Source organism: Cucurbita pepo, chromosome LG14 (assembly GCF_002806865.2).
Source record: "Cucurbita pepo subsp. pepo cultivar mu-cu-16 chromosome LG14, ASM280686v2, whole genome shotgun sequence".
NCBI lineage: Eukaryota > Viridiplantae > Streptophyta > Magnoliopsida > Cucurbitales > Cucurbitaceae > Cucurbita > Cucurbita pepo.
The window spans coordinates 7,483,134-7,507,248 of NC_036651.1; the positions used below are offsets into that span (position 1 = coordinate 7,483,134).

The following is a 24,115-nucleotide window of genomic DNA, read 5'->3' on the forward strand; positions in this document are numbered from 1 at the left end:
TAATTTAAGTGGTCCTCTTATCTTGAAAGCACGCCGCATATTTGACAAATCTCGACCATATATTACATTATAATGAACCTCGACCACTCTCTTTCTGTTATTATTCTTTATTATTATAGTTATGGTCTTTCTAGCTCTTAATTGACGTGAGATTCTCGATTGAAACCCTAACGATCGTTTTGAAAAGACCCAATTGGCTATGATAAAGAAACTACGTGAAAATTGGTGAAAACGTCCCAATTTAGGTGAGGCCAACTAGTACTCGAGCTTGAGTATTAGCATATGGATTTAATGGAATAAGATAGAATATAATCTTTCTAATGACAAGTTGCAGAAAAATGTTCGGGGCTATCAAATCAATTCTCTCATTTTCTGCTTTTTTTTTTTTCTTTTTTTCATCTTTATGTTATCGAGCGTGTAACGTAATTCGATACTTGATGACATCGACATTTTCTTGCATTTTCTGCAACACGATCACATTACCCACTTGTCTAGAAGTGACACTAAGAGTGAGACTATTTTCATAGATCAACACAGATCTTTTCAGTATGTTTTGTCCTCACTCACATGTTTTTTTAGGAAACTTCTCGTGAGGTCACCTAGCATAACATTGTTCAAACCTAAGCAAAGACACCCGGGTTAGTATATGCATGAAAATTATTGATACCACGTTTTGAAAAAATCTTTAAAGGTTCAAAAATTACATTAATACCCTTAATATTAGCTTATAAACCCGAACAATATATCTACCGCTCATAGATCTACCAGTTCTTTGATTTCATCGATACCCTTTTTATTTTTGGGTAAGTAAAAAAATAAATAAATAAATTGAGGAGCATTAAAAAGAGAGTGGTGCTTACGTGGCCATTCATGCATTTGGAAAAACCATATATTATTTGTACGCACAATCTTTAATTTTCTCAAACTATATTCGAAATAACTTTTTCTAATAATAGTGTCACAACCACTTTTGCATAAAAATATTAATTAAATATTTTTTTTCACAAATTTCAAAACAAAATTATATAATTAAAGTTAATACCTTCAAATTTAAATAAAATAAAATAAAAATTTGAAGATGACCTAACAATTTCGTAGACAATTATCATCCATATATTCTGTACAATTAAATTTTTATAGATAATTTTTTAAATAAAATTATTTTCTTTCAAAATTATCGTTAAGGGTATTTTTATTTTTTAATTTAAGGAGGTTATAGAATTTTTTTAAAATCTTAGAGTATTTTTTAGATAAAGTACCAAATTTATAACTATATTTACTCATTTAGTATATAATTACTCGAAAAATAGTATTTTTCATTATGAAGGTTTTCTTTTATTTATCTCCAACACCACTTTTATATAAAGCGGTATGGTCGAGAATAGAATTAAATTAATACTATTATTATAATTCTTACTTTAAAAAATAATAAATATTTTTACTTAGCTTAGTTAGCTAAGTCAAATTTAGGTGGAAAAAATTAATATTTTTCATTAATTAAGTTACTATGTTTCCTTTTTATTTTAAAAAATGAAAATGGATTAATTTATTAGTTGACTTGTTAATTGAAACTTTATAATTCAATTGGATTAGCTTAATATTTAAATATTAAAATAAATAAATAAATAAAAGCTAGAAAAGTTTAAGCACTTTCTATAAAAATAGTATATAAAAATATATAGTGGTAAAGATTCTTTTTTTTTTTTCTTTTTTGGTGGGAAAATAATGGAAAAATATTCAATATCTACAAAATTAGGATTTAGATGTGACATTTATTATTCTAATTTAGTGGAGAAAAAAAAGTCACTTTTTTTTTTATAAATATATAAAAATAAATAATAAAAAAAAAAAGCGAAAAAATTAGGGTAAAATAGTCTAACAAAACCAAATTTAATTTCATTTTTAAAATTTGTATAAAATTTGTATTTTAGAGATTTTAACGAAATAAATGACCCATTATAATTTAGACGTTATATTTTATTTATTATTTATTTATTTATTTTTAGGTTATATATATATATATAATTATAATTATAATGTGGGTTAATATGATATTTATTAGGTTGAAAATATCTCAAACCATTTTCACTCCAAAATATCTAAATAAGAATCATTTATCCAAAATGTTTTTTAAAAAAAAGAATAATGTTTCCAAAAGAGAATGGCCAAATCATTTCTTAAATCTACTTTTTTTTTAAAAGAATAATAAGGAAATAATAATTAAATAAATCAAAACGTTTATTAATTATTTTTCTTGTAAAGTAAAATCTCTACCTACCTTATTTAACTATTAAATATTAAAAAAAATAGTATAAATATAATTTAATTATAATACATTTTCGAATGATTTATATATTTTTTCGAATATATAAAAATTAAATCTTTCCATATTTATTATATCTTTTTAAATTTTGTTTCCTTTTTATTTGTTTTAGTGTATTCTTTAATGTTACATATTTTTAAAAAATATTTTAGCTTAATTTTATAAATAAGAAGAAATAAAAAAAAAAATAGGGAGAAGGGGAAAAATAAAATGAATATTTGAAATTGGAAGCATAATATAAAATGATATTATATAGAAAAAGAAAAAAGAAATAAAAAAAAGGCATAGTACAGAAAGGAGGACAGTGTGACAACAGCTGTGAGTCACCAACAAAAGTTGACTTTTTGTGAGGACATAAAATAAGTCCCTCTTCCCCCATTGGACTGTTCTTTCTTTAAATGAACCGCCATAGACTGCATGCCAATTCCTTACCCATCACCCAGTCATTCTCTCTCTCCTCCCACTCTAAAGTTATTGCCAAAAAATTATGTCCACCACTTTAATTTAGGGTTTTTTTTATAAAAAAACTAAAATAGAATTGTAAGGAATATTTTGTTCACCTCTACAACTAACTAACGTGAGATCTCACAATTCTGGAGAGCTCCCACACTATTATAAGAAATATTTCGTTCCCTCTCCGACCGATGTGGGACCGTTGTAAGAAATATTTCATTTCTCTCTCTCTCTAACTGACGTGAGATCTCAAAATCTACCCTTATCCTTTATGGGTTTACCCTTCTGAACACCCCTTCCACACTATTATAATAAATGTTTCGTTCCCCTCTCAAATTGACATAGGATCTCATAATCCACCTCTCGATATTGTCTTCTATGGGCTTTCCCTTAAAGTTTTACAACGCACCCACTAGAGATTTCTACACTCTTGTAAAAAATGTTTGTTCATCTTTCCAACCGATATGAGATTTCACAATCCACCTCCTCAGGGACCCAATGTTCTCTCTGACACATCATTGACACACAACCCGATGTTTGGTTATGATACTATTTGTAATAGCATAAGCCCACCGCTAACAACTATTATCTTTCTTGGGATTTTACTTCCGAGTTTCCTCTTAAGATTTTAAAATACGTTCACTAAGAGACGTGGGATCCGCCATTAGAATTTTTTTAAAATAATAAATCTAGTAATGCATAAGTTGATGACGTTTTAAGACCCAAATAAGGGAGAAAAAAAAAAAAAATTAGTTGGTGGGTGGAATGGAAGTGACGTAGCTTCTGTCACGGCGGTTTGGCCTTTTTGCCAAAATCTTATACAAAATAATATCCACAAATCTCTATTATTAAATTAATCGGAAATTAGTGGACGTGTTGACATTTATAAACTAATTAAATTAACTTTATACTTAATTAAATTAATTTTCTATTTCATATAAAAATGTCTGTGAAAAATGACACGGGAATGCCTTCTATTTATTTTTCACCGATCGGGTTCCACCGAGGAAATATATAATCTATATTAAAAAATGTAAGACATTATAATAATTTAATAACATGTAATAACCTAAGTCCACTACTAGTCGATATTGTCTTTTTGGACTTCCCCTCATGGTTTTAAAAACATGTCTGTTATAGAGAGACTTTTACATTCTTATAAATAATGTTTCTGTAACAGCCCAGATTCATCTATTGTCCTATTTGGGCTTTCCCTTTCGAGCTTCCCCTCAAGGCTTTAAAGCGCGTCTGCTAGGGGAAGGGTTCCACACCCTTATTGTTTTGTTCTCCTCCCCAACCAAGGTGGGATATCACAGTTTCTTTCTTCTCTCCAACCGACGTGGGATCCACAATCCGCCCCTTTCGAGTCCACTCGTTGACACTCGTTCCTCTCTTCAATTGACGTGGGATCTTGCAATATAATTTTCAACATACTTACTCAAACAAAGGGAAGCAAGTGAGACGGAAATCCCGTCCTTGATCACGTTTAGCCTCCCTCGTTCCTCATCTAGCTAAAAAAGTAAATCTTTTATCGAGAAGAGAGATCACCCTTTTCAATCAACCGAGAATAGCTAGTGGGACCTGCACGAACATATCGGAGTAAGAAAACACGATGAGCATAAGCAAACGAGTGGGGGCAAGTTGTCGAGAAGAAAATACATAAATTACGAACAAATGGAAACAACGCTAAACAAACCCTAAAATTAAATTAATGTGAAAACATAATCTTTGAAATAAAATAAAAATGAAGAACAAATGAAGAGAGACAGGCAGCTCAATAATACAATTAGCAACAACATAAATAATATTGATTTGTCCTTATCAACGAATAATTTCAAATAGTTTAAATACCCAAACCATATGTTAAAATTAATATATGAAATTAAATTAAAATGAAAAGTTTAATAAATGAATAAAATAATATTAATTTTGTTTTTTTTTTAGGGTTTATTGGACTGTCGTGACTGTGGAGGCCAGCTTAGAACATTGAAAACGAGATGCACTCTATTTTTGTAGCTCTTTTATTATTAATTTTGGGGTGACAGGTCACTGCTGTACTGTCATCGTCTTGTCCAATAGCTGTTCGACACGTTTCGCATGTTCTGCAATTTGGAATTGGACGTGGTTTCAGATATTATCTTTTATATAAGATATTATAAGATATTATTCAACTTTGTACTTCATTATTACTAGTGGAAAAATGTTTATATGTTATAATTTTGAATGGAAATTAGAAGTCGGAATAGGTGTCGTGATGACCTGAAATGATGTTGTAATGTTCGGGTTCTAATTTTTTTTTTTAATATATCTTTAGTAAACGTGTGGTGACGACCTGAAATTTTGTTTGGACTAACTCAATTTTCAGTTAATTGGATTGATGATCCGACCCAATTAGAGCTCACAAACGAATCCAACTATTTTTGGGTTCGGTTGACGTGTTTGAGTTTTTTTTTTTTTTTTTTTTTTTTTGTTTAAAAAAATTATACTCATTTACGATATATGTTACATTAATAACTAAAATTTCGTAAAGTTCAAATATCGAATATTTACAAGTTAAATATTCTTAATTTTTTTAAAAAACGTAGGGTATCATTGATTGGGTTGTAACCCTATTCTGATGTTGGTGGGGTTGACCCGAACAAAAAAATTTTAACTCGTTAATCGAATCCAAAGTGGGTTTAGATAGTTCTAATTTGATCGAGTAATATGAACCTCCCTAATTTTTAATAATTTATTTAAATGTTTTTTTAATCACGTGTTTGATTTATTTATTTAATTTAATTTTTATATATTCCTTAATTCCACCATTTTGTTATACTCTATTATTGAGCTGTCTTATTTGTTTTTAGTGGAAAATTTAATTTTAAAATTATTGTTATTTTTATAAATTAATTAGATATTTCATAATTTTTATTTCCAATAATGCCCTAATCCATGGGGTATTTTAGTAATTTACTAAATTAAATTCAATATTAAAATATTATATTTTTTTTTCAATTTTCAATAACAAATATGTTGGGCCATGTTAACCCAAATTTATAAAAAAGGCCCATTTTTACGGTCATGAAAGCCCAACGACTTTAGGCCCAATAAGCGAGTCGTCCAACAAGGTTAGGCCCAAGAAGCGAGTCGCCTCATTTCTCAATTTCTCAGTCAAGCTATCTGCCTCCACTGATTTTGCCGTCAAACCAAATTCAGGGCTTCTGTGAGCATATTCGGCGTAGAGAAGAGATAGACGAACTGCAGCTGCTCGTGAGCGTTGAAGAAGTGGCCGCGAAGCCATCGAGAAGATGGCGGAGGAAGCAATTCTCGGTTACCTTGAGAAGAACGTCGAAATCTCCGATTCTGGACGGTTCGCCGATGAGTTTGGACTTGATCATAACGAGGTCGTCAACGTCATCAAGAGTCTCAATGGCTTCAGATATGTCGATGCTGAAGTACAATTGCTAATCATCATTTTTTTTTTAATCATTTATGTTTCTTTCTGCTTGGATGAATTTCTAGCATAGTAAGGTGATAACTAGCTTTAGATTGTTTGAGCTGGAAATGACTACTTGCCTGCCTGCCTTTGTACTTGTCATTGATTGCAGAATCGTTGACATTTGCTTGGTCCTCAACTCTCTGCGTCAATTCGAACGTGTCTGAACTTATTTTTGTAACTTCAAGCCTTGTCGTTGGTTTTGTATTTGTTTTGGTGTGTAGTAGATTAAAACTAGAATTCTTGAGGACTCGTGAGCCGGTCAACTTACCGAAACAATTATTTTGTTTGATTTTAATTGTATCTGATTGTTGCTGTAACATTTGATTGGTTTGCAGACGGTTGTTTGCTTTGAGTGGGCTTCCCTGTGTTTAATTTGTGGTCTTTGGTTGCTTCATATACTAATAGCTTCACATTTTCACGAATAGTTAAACTGCGAATTCATTTATTGATCACATCTCTCTTTTGGAGAGTTTTTCAGGACATTAAGAAGGAGAAATGGATTCTAACTGATGAGGGCGAGACATATACTGCTACAGGATCACCTGAGCTGCAGCTATTCTTGGCAATTCCACCCGAGGGAATTCCAAAGGAAGAACTACAGGTGATATTGCCGTCATGGATATTCATTTTGTTTTGACGTAGAGGATGAGGATTATTCCAATTTAAAACTTTTCATTCGAGGTTGATGATTTGAGAGTGTCAAGGATGGAAATTAGGCATTTTCCTTATTAGTTTTTGCCTTCATTTTCATATTTGTGGATATGAGTCTATATTAGTACTGAAGCTGTTTGTTGCCCATGTCCAACTGGTCTGGTTTTGCAGAAAAAGCTTGGTCCATCTATTTTCAAAATTGGCTGTGCTCAGGCAGCAAAGAACAAATGGGTTGAAATGGGGAAGCAATCGATATCCCGAAAGGTTAGAACTATTTTTTATTTTATTTTATTTTTTTTGTGGGAGTTCATTATTAAGATATTGATAAAAATGATCTCAATAGGCGTTAATTGTATGAATTGTTATACTACTGCAACCAGGATATGACATGGATTAACTTCACACCAGTTTTATTTTATAGCTTAGATATTATAATTAAAGCACCTTTATATTCTGTATGATTATTTACAAGTTTGTTTGGCTGTAGGTTCAACATGTTGAGGACAAGGTGAAAAATTCACTTCTGCAGATAAAAGATGGAAAGGTGATTATTGGTTTGCATGATTCATTTGTTTTGTATAACACAGGTTCTTGGATATTGAAGCTTCAATAATGAGTTTCATCCATTTCTGGTTCATGGTCATATTGTATCTCTAGGAAGCCGGTTGAAAAGTGGAAAGTGGCATCGGAATATTTAGTTACTATTAAATTATGGGAGTTTGCGAATAATGACTAATATGTTGTTAAGAACTAAATTGTCATTTCTCATTATGTTCACTATGCATCTTTGTTTTTCCAAGTTTAGCCTATTTATATGCATTGTTTCAAAATTTAGGTGACCAAATTGATAACATACTATATTGAACTCCACGTACATTTTAGAATATTTTCTCATGTTGCAAAGAAGTTTTGAGAGCACCATCAAAATGTTTCAAGATGTTATACTGTTTCTAGAAATTTTTGTATTTTCTCCGTTACACAAGTCAATTAGAGAGAGAAAAAGAAACTTGCCTGTCTCGTAGGGAGGTTATTTCTTCCTCCTATTTTGTAATCATGTTTTGAACTAATGCTACTATTTCTTTTAGGAAGACCCCCAAATTGACTCCAGTGTACTACCAAAGAGATTTGGATTATCGATCCTGATAATTTTTCATAGATAAGCAATTGTTAATGTACTACCAAACATGAGCATAACTCAACTGACATATAACATGTACTCTTAGTAAGCGGACACAGGGATTACCCAGAATATATTGTTAAAAATCAGTTAGGGTCAATGTAAAGAAAAAAAAAAAAAAATCTGTTGCTAATGTTTGGAGGGTTGGCTATCTACATCATTCCATTGTCTCCTGTCTGTTTGTTTTTTTCTTTAATAATTTTTTTTAATATCTTGGTGTCGATCATCATCAGCTAATTATTTTGAATCTTGAGTCCAGGAAGTTCATGATGATGACGTGAAGGCACTCAAAGCAAGAAAGCTGATTGTATCACAGTAATTCTCGTACCTCGCTTTCACTACTTATTAATTGGACATTTAAATATATATTTAAAAAAATTTGTGTTCCTCTTGTTTGGTGTGTTAGGCATGTGGACCTCTGTATTTGGTTTTCACCAGAGATGGGATGATATAATATTTCTTTGGATTGGTCAATATATCTTCTCTGTTTCTTTTATTCAAAAAAACAAAAAAAAACAAAAAACAAAAAACAAAAACAAAAAAACAAAAGTACCCACAAGNTGACGTTTTCATACTCTTTTGGATGAGGCTCAATTTCTATTCTGCTTTTGGTAAGAAATTGAGCATTCATTGAGTAAACAGAAGAATATACAGTATACGTGCATACAAAAAAAAAAAAAAGCTCACAACAGGAGTTCACAACAAACTACAAGAATGGACTCCAGTCTAAAAAAATTACACGAAGCTGAAAATTACAAATTACAAATTACAAAAAGCTGAGTTGTTTTATATTTTAAGAAGCTTTTATGACTCTATATGCTTTTAACACTTGATACGGGTTCAGTCTGTTTGTTATCTTAAAAATGTTTAATTTGACCTTCTCTAGAACATGGAAAGGCTATTCAGTGAAGAAGGGTCCTAGTTATGCTCCAAGAAGGAAAAAGGCTGCGACAGATTTGACACGAGAAAATCTTCAGAGGTTTCCTATTTGCCTATTCTTGTTTCGTGCGTGGATTTTATTTTATGACAGTGTGCATTTGGTAACACAATTGCTCTCCATTCAGCTGTTAAAAGTGTTTCTATTTTTGTATTTATATATTTTTTAAAAAAACTGTGTATGCATCCGAGGTCAGTTCTTGAGATGGTATACAGTTTGGCATTAAAACTCTCATTTTCTACTTTCATCAATCGTTTTCTGTTTATTGTGAGTTATTGTAGGCTAAAATATGTGTGTTGTTGTTGGAGGAATGGCATTGCAACTGAAACGTCAATTATCGTGTCTAGTTTGCTCATTTGTTTCTAGTTCGTGTATCTTGTATCAAACAGCCTTGGAAACTTATAGATTTATCTCATATTTTGCACTATCTAGGGGAGACTGGAGAGAACTAGAATTCAAGGAGTATAACTTTAATGCCAAAGGTCAGCCCCTTGAGGGTGGTCATCTTCATCCATTGCTGAAGGTAATAATACGTATATTTTGAAAAAAATGAAAACCCTTCATTTAAATAGAAAATTATTAGTTAACATTAAACACCTTTAAGTAAGGACATGCCTGAATGCTTATGGGTTAATAATTATGCCAGTATTGATGATCAAATTACCCAGAGCAAAAATTGCAATTATTTGTAGAATATGGAAAATGAATTCCTTAGTAGGAACTTGAATCTAGGGAATGTAGCACCTTTGATATTTTTTTGTTAGGCTCTTTTTAGTTCCTGTTTCATTCTCTCCCTTTGGGGAAGTGTATTTTTGAACAATTTTCTTCCTTCTGATTAATCAATGAAAAAGTTTATTTCTTGTTTTAAGAAACAGAACTTTGTGACCATTGGGCTTTGAAATTAGATATAGGCAGATTGATGGTTGACACTGCCTGATTCTACATCGATCATGTTTCTTACCTTCCAATGATCTTTAAACTAGTTAGAGTAGGTTGTAAATTTTTATTTCAGCACATATCGCGTTCAATTTTTTGATGCTTTCCCCCTTCTGTCTATGAATGCCTTATGTATCTGTTTATGTACTGAAATGGATTGCCTTTTGCTCTTAAAAAACTTTTAGGTCCGACAGCAATTAAAAAATATTTTTCGTCAAATGGGGTAAGTGATTTATCTTATTATACTTACGCTTATCTTCTGTATTACTTTGTTGTTTTAAATAAAAATTTACAGTTATAGGCCTGTGTTTTGGTTTCTGATTTCAGATTTGAAGAGATGCCTACCAATAACTTTGTCGAGAGCAGGTAGGAGTTCTCCCCTGCTCCCTTTTTCTTGAATGATACGTTTTACATGCATAGTTCTTTTTTAAAATTACTGAATATATGTCAGTACTATACAAAGTTCAATACATTTTTTTGTTTTTTCCACCTTGGTATAGCGTTATAATGGTCTTATTGTGATGTAAATCAAGAGGCTCCCCACAAACATTTTTAAGAGGCGGCACACTTGACTCAACCTCACTTGGCATGCACCATAGTGAGATAAATCTTTTACAAACGCTCTTCTTTTAGCTTTTCTATTCTTTAGGCTTTATTATTTTGATTATTATTTAAATTATTATTATCGGAGAACTGATAGCATATTCTTCTTTCTTTTTCTCTTTTCTTTTGTTTATATTTATATGGCCTCTCTTCATACATGATTATAACCTAACTCATCTTCACCAGTTGGACTTCTTTTTTGTAACCCTTGGATGAATGTGTGGGGGTATCTAATCTCTCCTTTTTTTTAAAAAAAAAAAATCTCTTGATAATGAAAGTTCTGTTTCTTATATTTTAAAAAGTTAACTGTATATGCATGTGCATTAACTTCGGAGCTTGCTCCTAGAACCCAAGGAGGGGTTCGATTGGGAAAAGAAATGTGGCTTGCCTAAATATCTTTTCAAAACCTTATTAGCTTTTCTTTCTCTTCTGTACCAACAGCTTCTGGAACTTTGATGCATTATTCCAACCACAACAACACCCTGCCCGTGATGCGCACGATACTTTCTTCTTGCAAGGTTTCTTCCGTGATTGCTGAACATCAAAAGTTTTTTTTTTAATTTTTTTCTGAATAGTTATTTGGTTTTACCTCTGTAGCTCCTGCCAGCACAAGGGAACTTCCTGAAGATTATGTGGAGCGGGTGAAACAGGTCCATGAGATTGGTGGTTTTGGATCCAAAGGGTGTGATATTCTGTTCTTCAAACTGTCACCTTTCTTTCTTTGCCTAGTATTTCCGAGATTTAATTTTTTCTTGTGAGTGATTATTTGTATTATTCTGCCTCTTTCAGATATGGATATGATTGGAAACGAGAGGAAGCAAATAAGAACCTACTGCGAACTCATACTACTGCTGTGTCCTCCAGGATGTTATATTTGCTTGCACAGGTTAGTCATTGTTTGGTTTATGTTCTATGTAGGCTTTGATAAATAATTTAATCAGTTCTGGTCAGCGTTCATGATTAAATACTGAAACAATGGGAGAACTGTTATGCATTCAAACATTCACAATTATTGGCTTTTGTTTTCAATCATATTTTCAAATTAAAACGTCCAAAAGCATTTGGATAAAATCATTGGAAAATAAGATTGAACTTGTCAAATTTTGAACTAAAGTTCAAGAGAATGTTAAATTCTCAAAATTTATTGATTTGAAACCGAAATAAAAATTATTAACTAAAAAAATTTGAGGGAGGTATGGCCTATATTCGACGAAGGAGAAAAACGAAACACTCCTCACCTAATGGAATTAGAGGTTTTACCATGAAGACACCACCTTGTTGAGGAATCTTATAAAGAATCGGTCGCCCACCTTCTCCTTAGGGGCCATGGAAGTTTGTGAAAAAGCACCATAACCTCATCACCAACGACATTCGCCATAGGATCAGTGAGGGAGGAAACACATCTTTATGGACCGACCCTTCTAACCCTTGGATTGTCAACACCATGCTAGCTATGATGTATCCTCTTTTCTATGGACTATCACAATGTAAGACAATCAAAGAAACATGGAAAGATGACAACAAATTTTAGGACTTGCAGCTCGATAGGAACCTGAAAGATAACAAGATACCGAATGAGCCAGATTAATTCACCTAAAAGATAGCAAAGATACAGAATGAGCCGATTTAACTCAATAGTGCTGTCTCAAGTAGCAAACTCATTGGAATAGCTTCCTAATGCTGACAAGGCCTTCTCATCCTTAATGATGGATATGGGAGAAAAGACAAAAGCCATAAAGCCCACACTAACCAAGACAGTATGGAAAATAAATCACCCAAAAAATCAGAAAATCGTGCACAAAATCATTAGCACAAAGGGAATCCTACGGAAAAAAAAAAAAAAGAAAGGGAAGAATGCCCTTCATGACCCAATTTCCCAATTGGTGCCCTTTATGCAATAGAGACAACAAATCACAAAACCACATATTTATGTAGTAACTTATGCTTATAACTTACGGATAAAGATTCTAGTACTTTCAGATGACACCTCACTTTCATGGAGAGGTGGATTTATTGGACTTGGTCTTAACATACCACTCCTTCAAAAGTGCAGAAGTTTTGTTATGTCCCAACCTCATTAGGGCTCTCTTTTGGAATCTCTAGAAAAAGCGAGATAAAAAGGTTCACGGAAAAGAAACAAACTTATATTGGATCTTCGACAATATTGTTTACCGTGACATTTCATGGTGTAAATTGTTTAATACTTTTGCTTCCTATTGTCATACCTCATTCATTGTTAATTGGGAAGGTCTTTTATAAGCTTCACGGATAGCACATCCCTTTTGTAAATTTCAAACGCCAATGAAATAATTCTCTCATTAAAAAAATTAAGAATATAATTATCTTAATTTAACCATGAATGTAATTTACCCAAATTAGATTTCAAGAAGTAATGTCAATTAAACCAAATTAAATCCATATTGACCTCCAAGATAAACGTAGTTTTACCTGATATGCATTACACTTATCCATTTTTCCTGATCCTCAATGTAACCACAACCGGGGGGGCTGTGTTCTTCCAGACGTTGGAGATTTAATAGTTTCTGGAAGCTAGTGGAAGAAAAAATATTCAGAATGAGGAAGGACCCTATGATTTATCTAATTTGCTGACGTATTTCCTACCTGAGTTAGAATTCCTATTAAGACGGACATTATGTCGCAAAAAATGGTGGATTATTTTGGGGTGATTCCTTGGGTGGCGAAACTAATCGTCTAAGTTGTCTGGTCAATTAAATTAAAAGAAAGGGATGGAGATTCGTATTGTCTATTTGTTAAGCCACTCAATTCTACTTCTATCGCAGATGATTTTTCCGATGCTTGTACTAACTCTTGGTCTTTTATCAGTTTCCAATTTCATTTCTTCTTTTTATTTTTTCGTTTCCCCCCAAATTATCTGGCGAGGTTGTTTCCTTGAAATATCTCTTTCTTTTCAATATTTGTCACAGAAACCATTTGCCCCCAAAAAGTACTTCTCGATAGACCGCGTTTTCAGAAATGAAGCAGTAGATCGAACCCATCTTGCTGAATTTCACCAGATAGAAGGTATTTATGATTAATACATTTGAACTTTTTGACAATTCTCATTTCTTAAATCTATCTATATTAAATTAAATACAATAAAATATATAAAAGTGTTAAGAAAGGAGAAGCTTTCTTTTCTATCTCCTCTTTCATCCACTGTCTTTAATTATTTTTAAAAACATTTTTTTCAATCTAATTTAGTATGTTGTCTTCATTTATTTTGTTTATTCAATTAAATAAATATCAATAAAAAAGATTTAATATGATAATGTAGACGATAAAACTTATGTTTTCATTTTTTTCATTTTCCTATATTCTTGTATTTTGTCTTTTATTTTTACATAAACGTAAGAACATTTATTTTAAGATTTATAAATGAAAGTAATATATAATTCAATATTTTAATTTTTTTTTCTTATGATCTTGACTCTTGAATGAATTTGTTTCGGGTTTCCAATAAAATCTTCAATAATTATAATGGTAGAAATAAGTTATATATATATATATATATATATTTTTAAATGTGATATGTCCATTTATCCTTGTTAAGTTAAGAATCTTATAACACCTATGTTTGGGATTTTGTTTTGAATTTGTTTTGTGACTATCAGTAAGTGTTGATCCTTTTGGATTGGAGTCCCATTTTCGTTCGATTGTCTTTTTGTATGCATTTTTCCATCCATCCTTCTCATTGAAAACTCAGTTTTTCATTTAAACAAAAAGACTGTTCGTTCAAATAATTTATAATGTTATTCTAATAAATCAATTACAAATGTGATAAAAACCGTGTCAAAACAATGAAGAGACTATTTGTTTATTAGTGTCCATTTAACACGTAATGTTCAATTATATACTGATTTATATAGATATTTTAATTGGAAAATTTTATTGAACTCATCAAACTTTATTTTTTCATATAAGCTAAATAGACTTTTACGGACCAGTATACTGAATTTCTCAGTTATATTTCAATAATCAATCGGAAATGTAAATATTTGCCTCTGGTTTTTAGGGTTGATATGTGATCGAGGACTTACTCTTGGAGACTTGATTGGAGTATTGTATGACTTCTTCTCTCGTCTAGGTAACCAATTAATAGTAGCACATTGTATGCCTAAATAATGTTTGAAAGAAAACAATTGGATTATTCATGTGCATATTCCATTTTCAGGCATGTCCAAGCTACGCTTCAAGCCTGCTTATAACCCATATACCGAACCCAGCATGGAAATTTTCAGGTGACTGAATAACTGAATCACTTTGAAATTGCTGTTGTTATGCTAGATTTGCTCTCCATGTGTTTGATGCATTATATTTTTCAGTTATCATGAAGGCTTTAAGAAATGGGTGGAAGTTGGAAATTCAGGAATGTTCAGACCCGAAATGCTGCTACCTATGGGGCTTCCAGAGGATGTCCGTGTTATTGCATGGGGTCTTTCACTCGAGAGGTAAGATTCTCATGTCTCATTAAATGCCAAATGCATTTGTTTTTTACTTGGTCCCAGAAGTGTGTTGGCCTCGTTCCTAACTTTTATGAGGTTTGCGCTCTGACATTAACGTTTAAATATAGTTTTGGTCATATTAAGTTTCCATGAATTTCCTAAGGTCTTGCACTTTTGAAATTGCGGTTTTTAAATGTATGGCCTTGTTTGCACATTTTGTTTTTTGAAAATTCTGCTTGTTTTTTGCTATTTGTTTACAGTAGTTTTCATCCTTTCTAAGGAACCATTTGATTTCATATAGTTAAATTTCAAATACGAAAAAAGGCTTTTTGAAAACTGGCTTGGATTTTGAAAACATCTCTAAAAGTGGATAACAAAATAGAGAAGCAAAAGGGGTGTTTATAAGCTTAATTTTCAAAAACCAAAAATAAAGTCAAATGATTATCAAACAATATCCAAATTATTTGTTTTTGTTATAGGAACTCTTCATGTTTTTAAACGATATACGATATAACACCATTGATTTTCAAAAGGTCAAATAAAGTTACATCTTTTTTTACTTAAAAGGATTAGTTTAGGTGTTTCAAAAGTTCGAAGGAGCAGAATTGAAAATGTATAGAATATTTAGAATCCAATTACTCTTTAGATGAATAATAAATTGATGATTATTTTCTCTTGCATCTGTCCATGAACCAGACCAACCATGATCTTGTACGGTGTTGATAACATTCGCGATCTCTTTGGCCACAAGGTATCCCTTATAACTCCGTCTTTACCACAACCTTGGAAAATCCATCATTATAATGTATCTGAACGAATCTCTGTTTGGTTGGCCCATATTCTTATATTTCTCCAGGTCGATCTTGGTCTAATGAAGAAAAATCCGATATGCCGCCTCGGCATCAATGCAAGTTGAGTGAATCAAGCCCAAGAAACACCCATTTGATCTTTCATTTTGGTTTGTGTTGACCAGCAGAAGGCTAAATTGATCGTTCAAATTCTCCTTCTTGCTTAAATTGGTAAGTACTCATTCATTTACTTGAAAAGCCTATTGCATCGACACCTCGTTTAATGAATTATTGAGCCAATGGTAATTCAATTGACAAAAACATGACCTGCTTGAATTGAGGTTCCATATTCTCTTTATATGTAAGTTTTGACTTTGATTAATTTATAATTGAGACGTAGATTGTTAATTGGGTGCAGCTTTTTCTAGCCTACTCTTCTCTTGAGATTGGATTTAATTATCGATGTTTATCGCTTAACTGCCGTAATAGAGGACAACTACTTGTGAACCCTTTTTCTTTGTGTTGACGTAGCCTTTTCGACTTTTTTTTTTTCCTATGTTTCCTTGGATTGATTGATAATACCTAATTTGAATGCGTTAAATGCCCTCTCTCAAAAACATGTGGTCGAGGTGTTGCACGAGGAAAATCGTGGTTGAATGGAACTGATATCTTTAGATGTTGAAGGGTGAAATCGAACTATTCATCAACGTGGATTGATTTAGTTTTGAGTTCTACTTATGTGGCTAATAAAATTTTCTTGCGCCACTAATATCATTATTGTTCATGTTAAATTAGAGTCTTGATTCGTATCTAATAGATTTGAATATCATTATTGTTCATGTTAAATTAGAGTCTTGATTCGTATCTTCTAATAGATTTGATTTTTGTAATAAATTGTTGAACTTTTATTACATTTTTAAAATTCAATGACCGTAATAGACTCGAATATGAAAGTATAAAGATAAAAGTTCACGGACTAACATTGATTTTGAAATATTTTATAAACTACCCTACATTTATTGTGGCCCCTAAGCTGAACTGGACAAACAGAAATGGTACGATCTGATGTATAGTGCAGAAGAATGACTTTTTCCCTCTTATCCAGACAGGAAAAAAACTAAAGTAAGTATTGGGTTCTGTTTGATAATAGCTAAAAGACATGTTTGGTTTCCTTGTGATACTAAAAGGAAAAGAATAAGTACCAAAAATTTGGCTGTCATGTGTGTGGTAAAGGGAGGCCCTCTCTCTATATGACCTTGACTTCTCAATAATTGTCCTTTCCTACAGGATATTTGTCAGAGATCTCGCTAGGATGGAGAACAGAACTATCTTTTCATATAGGGTATTTGTGAGAGATCTCACGTTGATTAGAGAGAAGAACGAAATACCCTTTATAAGATTGAAACCTTCATAGTATACGCGTTTTAAAAATTTTAAGGGGAAGTCCGCAAGGGAAAGCCCAAAAAGGACAATATTTGCTAACGGTGGGCTTGGGTCGTTACAAATGGTATCAAAGCCAGACATCGTGTGATGTGCTAGTGAGGAAACTGTCCCCCGAAGGGGTGGATTTGGCGGGGGTAGGGTCCCACATCAATTGGAGAAAGGAACGAGTGACGAGGATGTTGGGCCGTGAAGGGGGGTGGATTGTGAGAGATCCCACATCGGTTGAAGAGGAGAACGAAACACCTTTTATAAGGGTGTGGAAACTTCTCTCTAGCATACGTGTTTTAAAAACCTTGAGGGGAAATCCGTAAGAAAAAACCCAAAAATGACAATATCCGGACGGGCTTGTGTTGGGACAATATTGGACTTAGAGAGCGTAGACGTATAAAGTCTGAAGTCTGCAGAGTTGCTTAGTTTAGGTTAAGGAAATCTTTGTTGGGGTGTAGACTTTAGAGCTCCTTCGAGTGGAATAGACAAATTAGGGTAAAAAAAACTCGACTAACCAAATGTAGAATCGGGTTAAAAATTCAACTCTACCCGGCTGAACTTAGTGGTCCGAGCACCCTAAACGTTTTGAGTTATTATCGTTGTACTCTTCAAACCTTCCAACTCTTCCTTCCTTTCTTATGTTAACATTTGGAGATGGGGAGACGAGGGAGGATTTTGCAATGAGATAACTATGAATTTCATTTTTTTTTTTTTAATTCTGTTTCTAAGAATAATAATTAAATGTCTTTGTATTTTTCAAAATTTGTAAAATTGTAGTAATTTAGTGCTTACTTACACCCCATATCCATATATTAAGAAGCTAATAGAATGGTAAGGCTCGTAGGCTTCGCTAAAAATATATATTTTTTAAAATCATTTTAAGAGTTTATGTACAAATAAGGTTGAATAGCAAACAAAAAGAAAAAAAAAAATAATAATACGTTAAAATTTGAGGTGATTGATTGGACTTAGAACGAGTACGAATGACCCGAAACTATGTGGTGATGTTTGTTTCTCCATTTCCATTTTAGGTCGGTACAACTTTTTTAAATGTAGAGTCGTCTTGTGATTTAGCCTTTAAAATAATTGACGGTGGGACGAGGACCTAGTTTGAATCAAGTCAGAAATTCTCACCTTGTGTATTGTGCGTATCGACCTGACCTGAAAATTTGAGGAAATTTTTTTTTGTAGCTCTAGTTAAATTGTATGTGTCAGCTATAAAAAAATCCAAATATTCGAATATCTTATTTTTCATATATTTACATAATTTTAAGAAATTAAGTTAAGACGAGGATATGGTTTGAATAGGCTTTGAAACATGATTTTAAAATCAACTTTTATCTATAAACTTATTAATCAACGTTCGCTATGCACTTTCAACTTTTAAAAAAATCTCATACGGTACAAAGTTCATCAGATTTTATTAAGTCAATATTTTCGTTGAAATTTATTATTCGGTAATAATCTTAATTTTGTCCAAACTTATTTTATTGAAATTAGTAAATTTACAAAGCTCTTAGGATAAAAATTTCCACATTTATTTAACTTTATAGTCACGAAATTAAAACTTTATAATAAAATTTTAATAAAGTAATAAATTTAGGTATCTGTCACCTCCATAGGGTGGGCATCCATAGACCCTATATGGTAGAAAATTTATTTCACACGTGGCAATCATTTATTTTTTTCTAATTGTTTTTTTTTTCAAATAATCTATTAAATAAATATAAAGTTTTAATATTTTTTTCATATTTTTCTAGTTTTAGATAAGGAATAAATAGACAATTTTAGACAAAATTGTAAGCCTCACATTTGAAAATGATTGAAGCTTTTGAAAATTGTAATGTTTTTTTTTTTTTTTTTTATTTCNGAGACAAATATATGAAGATAATGATCTTGGTAATCTTGTGGGTCTTCAATAAAGTAATTTTAGGGGACATGAAACTATTCCTATACCTATTTACAAATTATTTTCAAATTAAAATAGATTATTTTACGTGTCGGGTCGTGTAATCATTTCTTATTATGTGTAGACATGTCAAAAGTATAATCTCTTTAATTCATGTTCTATTTTTAAGTTAGTTGAATAATTATTATCGGTATGGGAAAATATGTCAAGCTACATGATGACTCTAGTGCTCTCTTGCATTTTTACGATGTGGTTTGATTACAGTCCTACTGTGAAATCCCACATCGATTGGAGAGAGGAATAAGTGACAGCGAGGATGTTGAGCTTTGAAGGGGGTAGATTGTGAGATCCTACATCAATTGAAAAGGGGAACGACATCGATTGAAGAGGGGAATAGGTGCTAGTGAAGATGCTGGACCCTGAAGAAAGAGTGTGTTGTGAGATCCCACATTGGTTGGGGAGTAGAGCTTTTACGACCCAGATCCACCACCCCACATTAGGAGTATCTAAGTCGATTTCGTATGTGTCAGGTTTCTTGCTGTTCCCCGAAGGGAGGTAGACACGAGGCAGTGTGCCAATAAGAACGCTGGGCCTCGAAGGAGGGTAGATTTGGAGGGGTCCCACATCGATTGGAGGAAGGAAAGAGTGCTAGCGAGGATGCTGAGCTCCGAAGGGGGTGGATTGTGAGAGCCTACATCAATTGAAGAGGGGAATCACATCGATTGGAGAGAGGAACCGTTGCCAGCAAAGACGTTGGGCCCTGAAGGGGGAGTGGGTTATGAGATCCCACATTGGTTGGGTAGGAGAATGAAGCATTTAAGGGTGTTGAAATCTCTCCCTAACAGATGCGTTTTAAAAACTTTAAGGGGAAACCCGAAAGGAAAAGTCTAAAGAGAACGATATCTGCTAGTGGTGGGTTGGGTAGGAGAACCAATCATTTAAGGGTGTTGAAATCTCTCCCTAGCATACACGTTTTAAAAACTTTAAGGGAAAACCCGAAAGGAAAAGTCCAAAGAGAACAATATCTGCTAGTGGTGGGTTGGAGAGGAGAACGAAACATTTAAGGGCATGAAAATCTCTCCCTAGCATACACGTTTTAAAAACTTTAAGGGAAAACCCGAAAGAAAAAATCCAAAGAGAACAATATTTGCTAGTGGTGGGTTGGAGAGGAGAACGAAACATTTAAGGGCATGAAAATCTCTCCCTAGCATACACGTTTTAAAAACTTTAAGGGAAAACCCGAAAGAAAAAATCCAAAGAGAACAACATCTGCTAGTGGTGGGTTGGGGAGGAGAACGAAGCATTTAAGGGCATGAAAATCTCGTCCTACCATACGTGTTTTAAAAACTTTAACGGGAACCCAAAAGGGAAAAGTTCAAAAAGGACAATATCTATTAACGGTGGGTTTACGCTCTTACAATTAGGTCATGTCCTCACTCACATGCTTACTCGAAAAGCTTTCAAGAGGTCACTCAGTATAGGGTTACTTCAAGTAAAGCACGTTTAACTTTGGAGTTCCTACGATTGAGTTACCAATAAGTCTTTTTTAGTTATCATATCTTTATGATCGCTCTCATTCAGATGTGGTATCGACTTATGTCTGTACTCCTCTCTTGTTCGGGTGTCACACCGAACGAAAAAAATAATAATACCGAAAAAGCAAGTAGATCATATTCCTATCTTTATTGTTCATATTATTTTAAAAATGTTGGCCTTAGAAGAGTCTTGAATGCATTGTTGGCCACATGTTAGATACGTAGTCTAATCAAATTTGGAATGAGAGGAATTTACCATTATCCAAAGATTTTTATTTTTATTTTTATTTTATTATTTTATTATTTTATTATTTTATTATTATTATGTCCTTTTGCCTCAAAAATTTTAATTATTGCTATATGCATTTATTAATTTTGGTGTAAAAATAAAAATAAATCAAATAAATCATAATTTATTAATTCACAAATAGATTAAATACAAAATTGAAAGGGTAAAATCCATAATTTCGTAAATTTTAATGTAAATATTAAATAAGTTAAATATTTATTAAATAAAACTTATTAATTTTTTTTTTAAATTTAGTAATATTCAACATAATCGAGTAAATTTATTATTTCATTTGAAATATAAAATAAAATTGGAGAATAAAAATTATGAAAAATTTTAATATTTTGTTTCAACTTTTTCACCGAAAGTAAAAATCATGAGGTAAATTTTGTTAGGCTGTCAAAAAAATAAAATTACTCCAACTTTCAACTCAGTCATTTCCCATTTTACCCTTTTATTATCATGATTATTCATCATGGAATCTTAGAGATTAAAAAACTTTATATTTAACCTTTTCTTTTTGTTTTTTAAATATTAAAATATCATTTTAATTTATATCCTAATTTTAATATCTTTATTCCAATATTTCTTACCATTTAGTTTAAATTAATTTTTTTTTTTTATCTAATTCCACTAAAAAAAATAGAACGTATGACGTGACTGATATCAATTTATCGAGTTCGATATTTCTATAAAGATGCTGCAGCTCAAGATCAATCTGACCTACTTGTATATCAAGATGTTGCAGATCAGTATGAAGTCAATGATGAAGCTTTAAAAATTCCGACCAAGCCTCGTGCACCAAACGATTTACTCTTGATATCGACTTCATAACGAGGAGAGTCAATCGTCAGATACTCGAGATCATAGACAAAATGTGAGATCCCACATTGATTCGAGAGGGAAACGAAACAATTCTTTATAAGGGTGTGGAGACCTCTTGATATGAACTAAGAGACATCAATCATACAATATACTTCAATGAAGATGTGAAGAAAATATTGTTGAAATTATCAAGAGATATTTCAATTCATGCCACGTTGAAGAAGAATGAAGTTTCGTGTTATAAATTTTGGGTGGATTACAATTTAGAGTAATTTAGAAGTTTCTTTGTGCCCAATGGTTGCCTGTAGAATCATTCAAACTTGACATGATCAATCTAGCTTGTAGAGTGATTCGAATTTCAAACAAGTGTTCTTGCATTGAGATATTTGATCAACAAGAATCATTCAAGCTAGACATGATCGATCTTGCTTGTGGAGTGATTCGAGAATCTCAAACAATGTTCTTGCCTTAAGATATTCAATCAACAAGGTAATCTGAATCTTACTTCCCTTGTAGTGATTTCCACCTATCACCTCTTCTTAACGGACACATTTTTAGACTATGAAGTTGATGGTGATACGTAATGGGTCAAAGCGGATAATGTTTGCTATAACGGTAGGGACACTAAGCAGTGTGTCAGTTAGGACGTTAGTCTCCAAGCAGGGTAGATATTAAATGAGTCTCTCGTTATTATTATTATTATTATTATTTGGGTTGAAGTATTTATTTACAATATTATTAAATGTTCATGGAACATGTCGGTTGAAATAATAAATGATGATTAAACACCCGACTTTAAAAATGAAAAAAATAAATAATTAATAATTAAAATTTATACAATACATTTGAGTTTAGTGTCAAATCCCAATGTAATATGTCGGCCTTTCAATCGGATATTAATTATACGAACAGAAATTAGATTTTTAATTTAAGGTTTGAATTTTTCGACTAATGTTCGATTATTGACGTGTTACATTTATAAATATGAATTTTTTATTTTATTTTATTTTTTCATTTTCACGTCGTTTCTTTCTTTTTTGTCGGTCTGTTGTCATCGAGGACGAACGAGGCACGAGAGGAGAGATAAAAAGAGAGAAATAATTAAAATTTTAATATTACTTTTTTTTATTTAAAAATAATAATTACTTAAAAATAATAAACATTTTACTCAATGGATAAAGGTCACAAAAGGCACGTGAATATCACGTGAGTGAAACTTTTTTTCCACGTGATGCATCCTTCGGCGCTAATTACTTTCTTTTTATTTTTTATTTTATTTTATTTTATTTTTTTAAATTTTGTCTATTTGGTTTTTCAAATTTCAAAAAAATTAATATAATAATAAATTTTTAATTTTATGTTTAAATTTTGAATTTTGAATTTTTACTTGTTTAAGTTCACCCATTTATTAAAATAATTAAAAATGATATATATTTATTAAATATTGAAAGTTAAAAACTTTATTAGATATTTGTAAAATTTTAAAGATTTATTTAAGAAAAAACAAAATTGTTGAATTTATACGGCATATTTTCGAGAATTGTCGTGAACATGGGCAGGTCTTTTACTCCTATTATCTCATAAATATGGGCAGGTTAGCTCGACCGAGCTTCATATCAAATCGGAATGACCTGAGTATTTGTCTTTTCCCTTAGTTCGACATAATATAGACTCGTACCCTGACACGTGTTCTGCGGTAGTTAGGTCAGATAGAAAGTCGTAATTCGACTCATAATATAATACAAAAACAATGATTTAATATGAAATTTATCTCTGAAATGTCTAAAATAATATTAATAAAAATAAAAATAAAAGCTTTTTTTTTAAGTAAATGATTAAATTGGATCATAAAGGATGAGGCTAAAAAAGGAAACTAATATTTTATGAGTTATTAAAAAAAAATAAAATAATAAAAAACTGAGCAATAAACAAATATTTTAATTTTGTTTTGATAAAAACTAATAAATTAATTTTTTTTATTTGTTATTTTATCCATTTCCTTATTGGCCACTGAGGTAGGGTGTATCATAAGGAGATGGAGCTTCACACACCTGATAATTACGTTTAAAATACTTAAAATACAATTAACGAACTAACTACCAACTCAAGCTTGATTAACTTCCCAAACAATGAATTTACGAAAATACCCTCCATACATGAAATAACTCAAATACTTTATATTGTCTATTTATTAATTTTTAAAAAGCGTAATTAAATTACAATTAAGAAATCAAATATTTTATTTTCGAGAAAAAGAATATTATTAATTTGGAATAATTAAAACAATCATTGGATATTCATTTTATTATAGTAT

At 31.6% G+C, this 24,115-nt stretch overlaps 1 protein-coding gene across 1 annotated transcript; it reads left to right on the forward strand.

Moving 5' to 3' along the window:
* The first annotated feature begins 5,929 nt into the window (after window positions 1–5,929).
* LOC111810552 (phenylalanine--tRNA ligase alpha subunit, cytoplasmic-like) lies at window positions 5,930–16,244 on the forward strand. The gene is made up of 18 exons (XM_023697269.1): window positions 5,930–6,213; window positions 6,736–6,858; window positions 7,080–7,172; window positions 7,396–7,452; window positions 8,345–8,400; window positions 8,972–9,064; window positions 9,455–9,545; window positions 10,144–10,181; window positions 10,286–10,324; window positions 11,003–11,079; window positions 11,159–11,243; window positions 11,351–11,447; window positions 13,507–13,603; window positions 14,595–14,666; window positions 14,754–14,820; window positions 14,905–15,030; window positions 15,721–15,775; window positions 15,881–16,244. The coding sequence occupies exons 1-18, from the start codon at window positions 6,067–6,069 to the stop codon at window positions 15,938–15,940; spliced, it is 1,473 nt and encodes a 490-aa protein (XP_023553037.1). The 5' UTR covers window positions 5,930–6,066; the 3' UTR covers window positions 15,941–16,244.
* Window positions 16,245–24,115: the final 7,871 nt, after the last annotated feature.

Excerpts from the sequence above, each read along its gene's own strand:
- LOC111810552 (XM_023697269.1), top strand. The coding sequence starts at position 6,067 with ATGGCGGAGGAAGCAATTCTCGGTTACCTTGAGAAGAACGTCGAAATC. Across the intron at positions 11,244-11,350 it reads GGTGGTTTTGGATCCAAAGG|ATATGGATATGATTGGAAAC; the intron begins GTGTGATATTCT and ends TGCCTCTTTCAG. Across the intron at positions 15,031-15,720 it reads TGGGGTCTTTCACTCGAGAG|ACCAACCATGATCTTGTACG; the intron begins GTAAGATTCTCA and ends TCCATGAACCAG.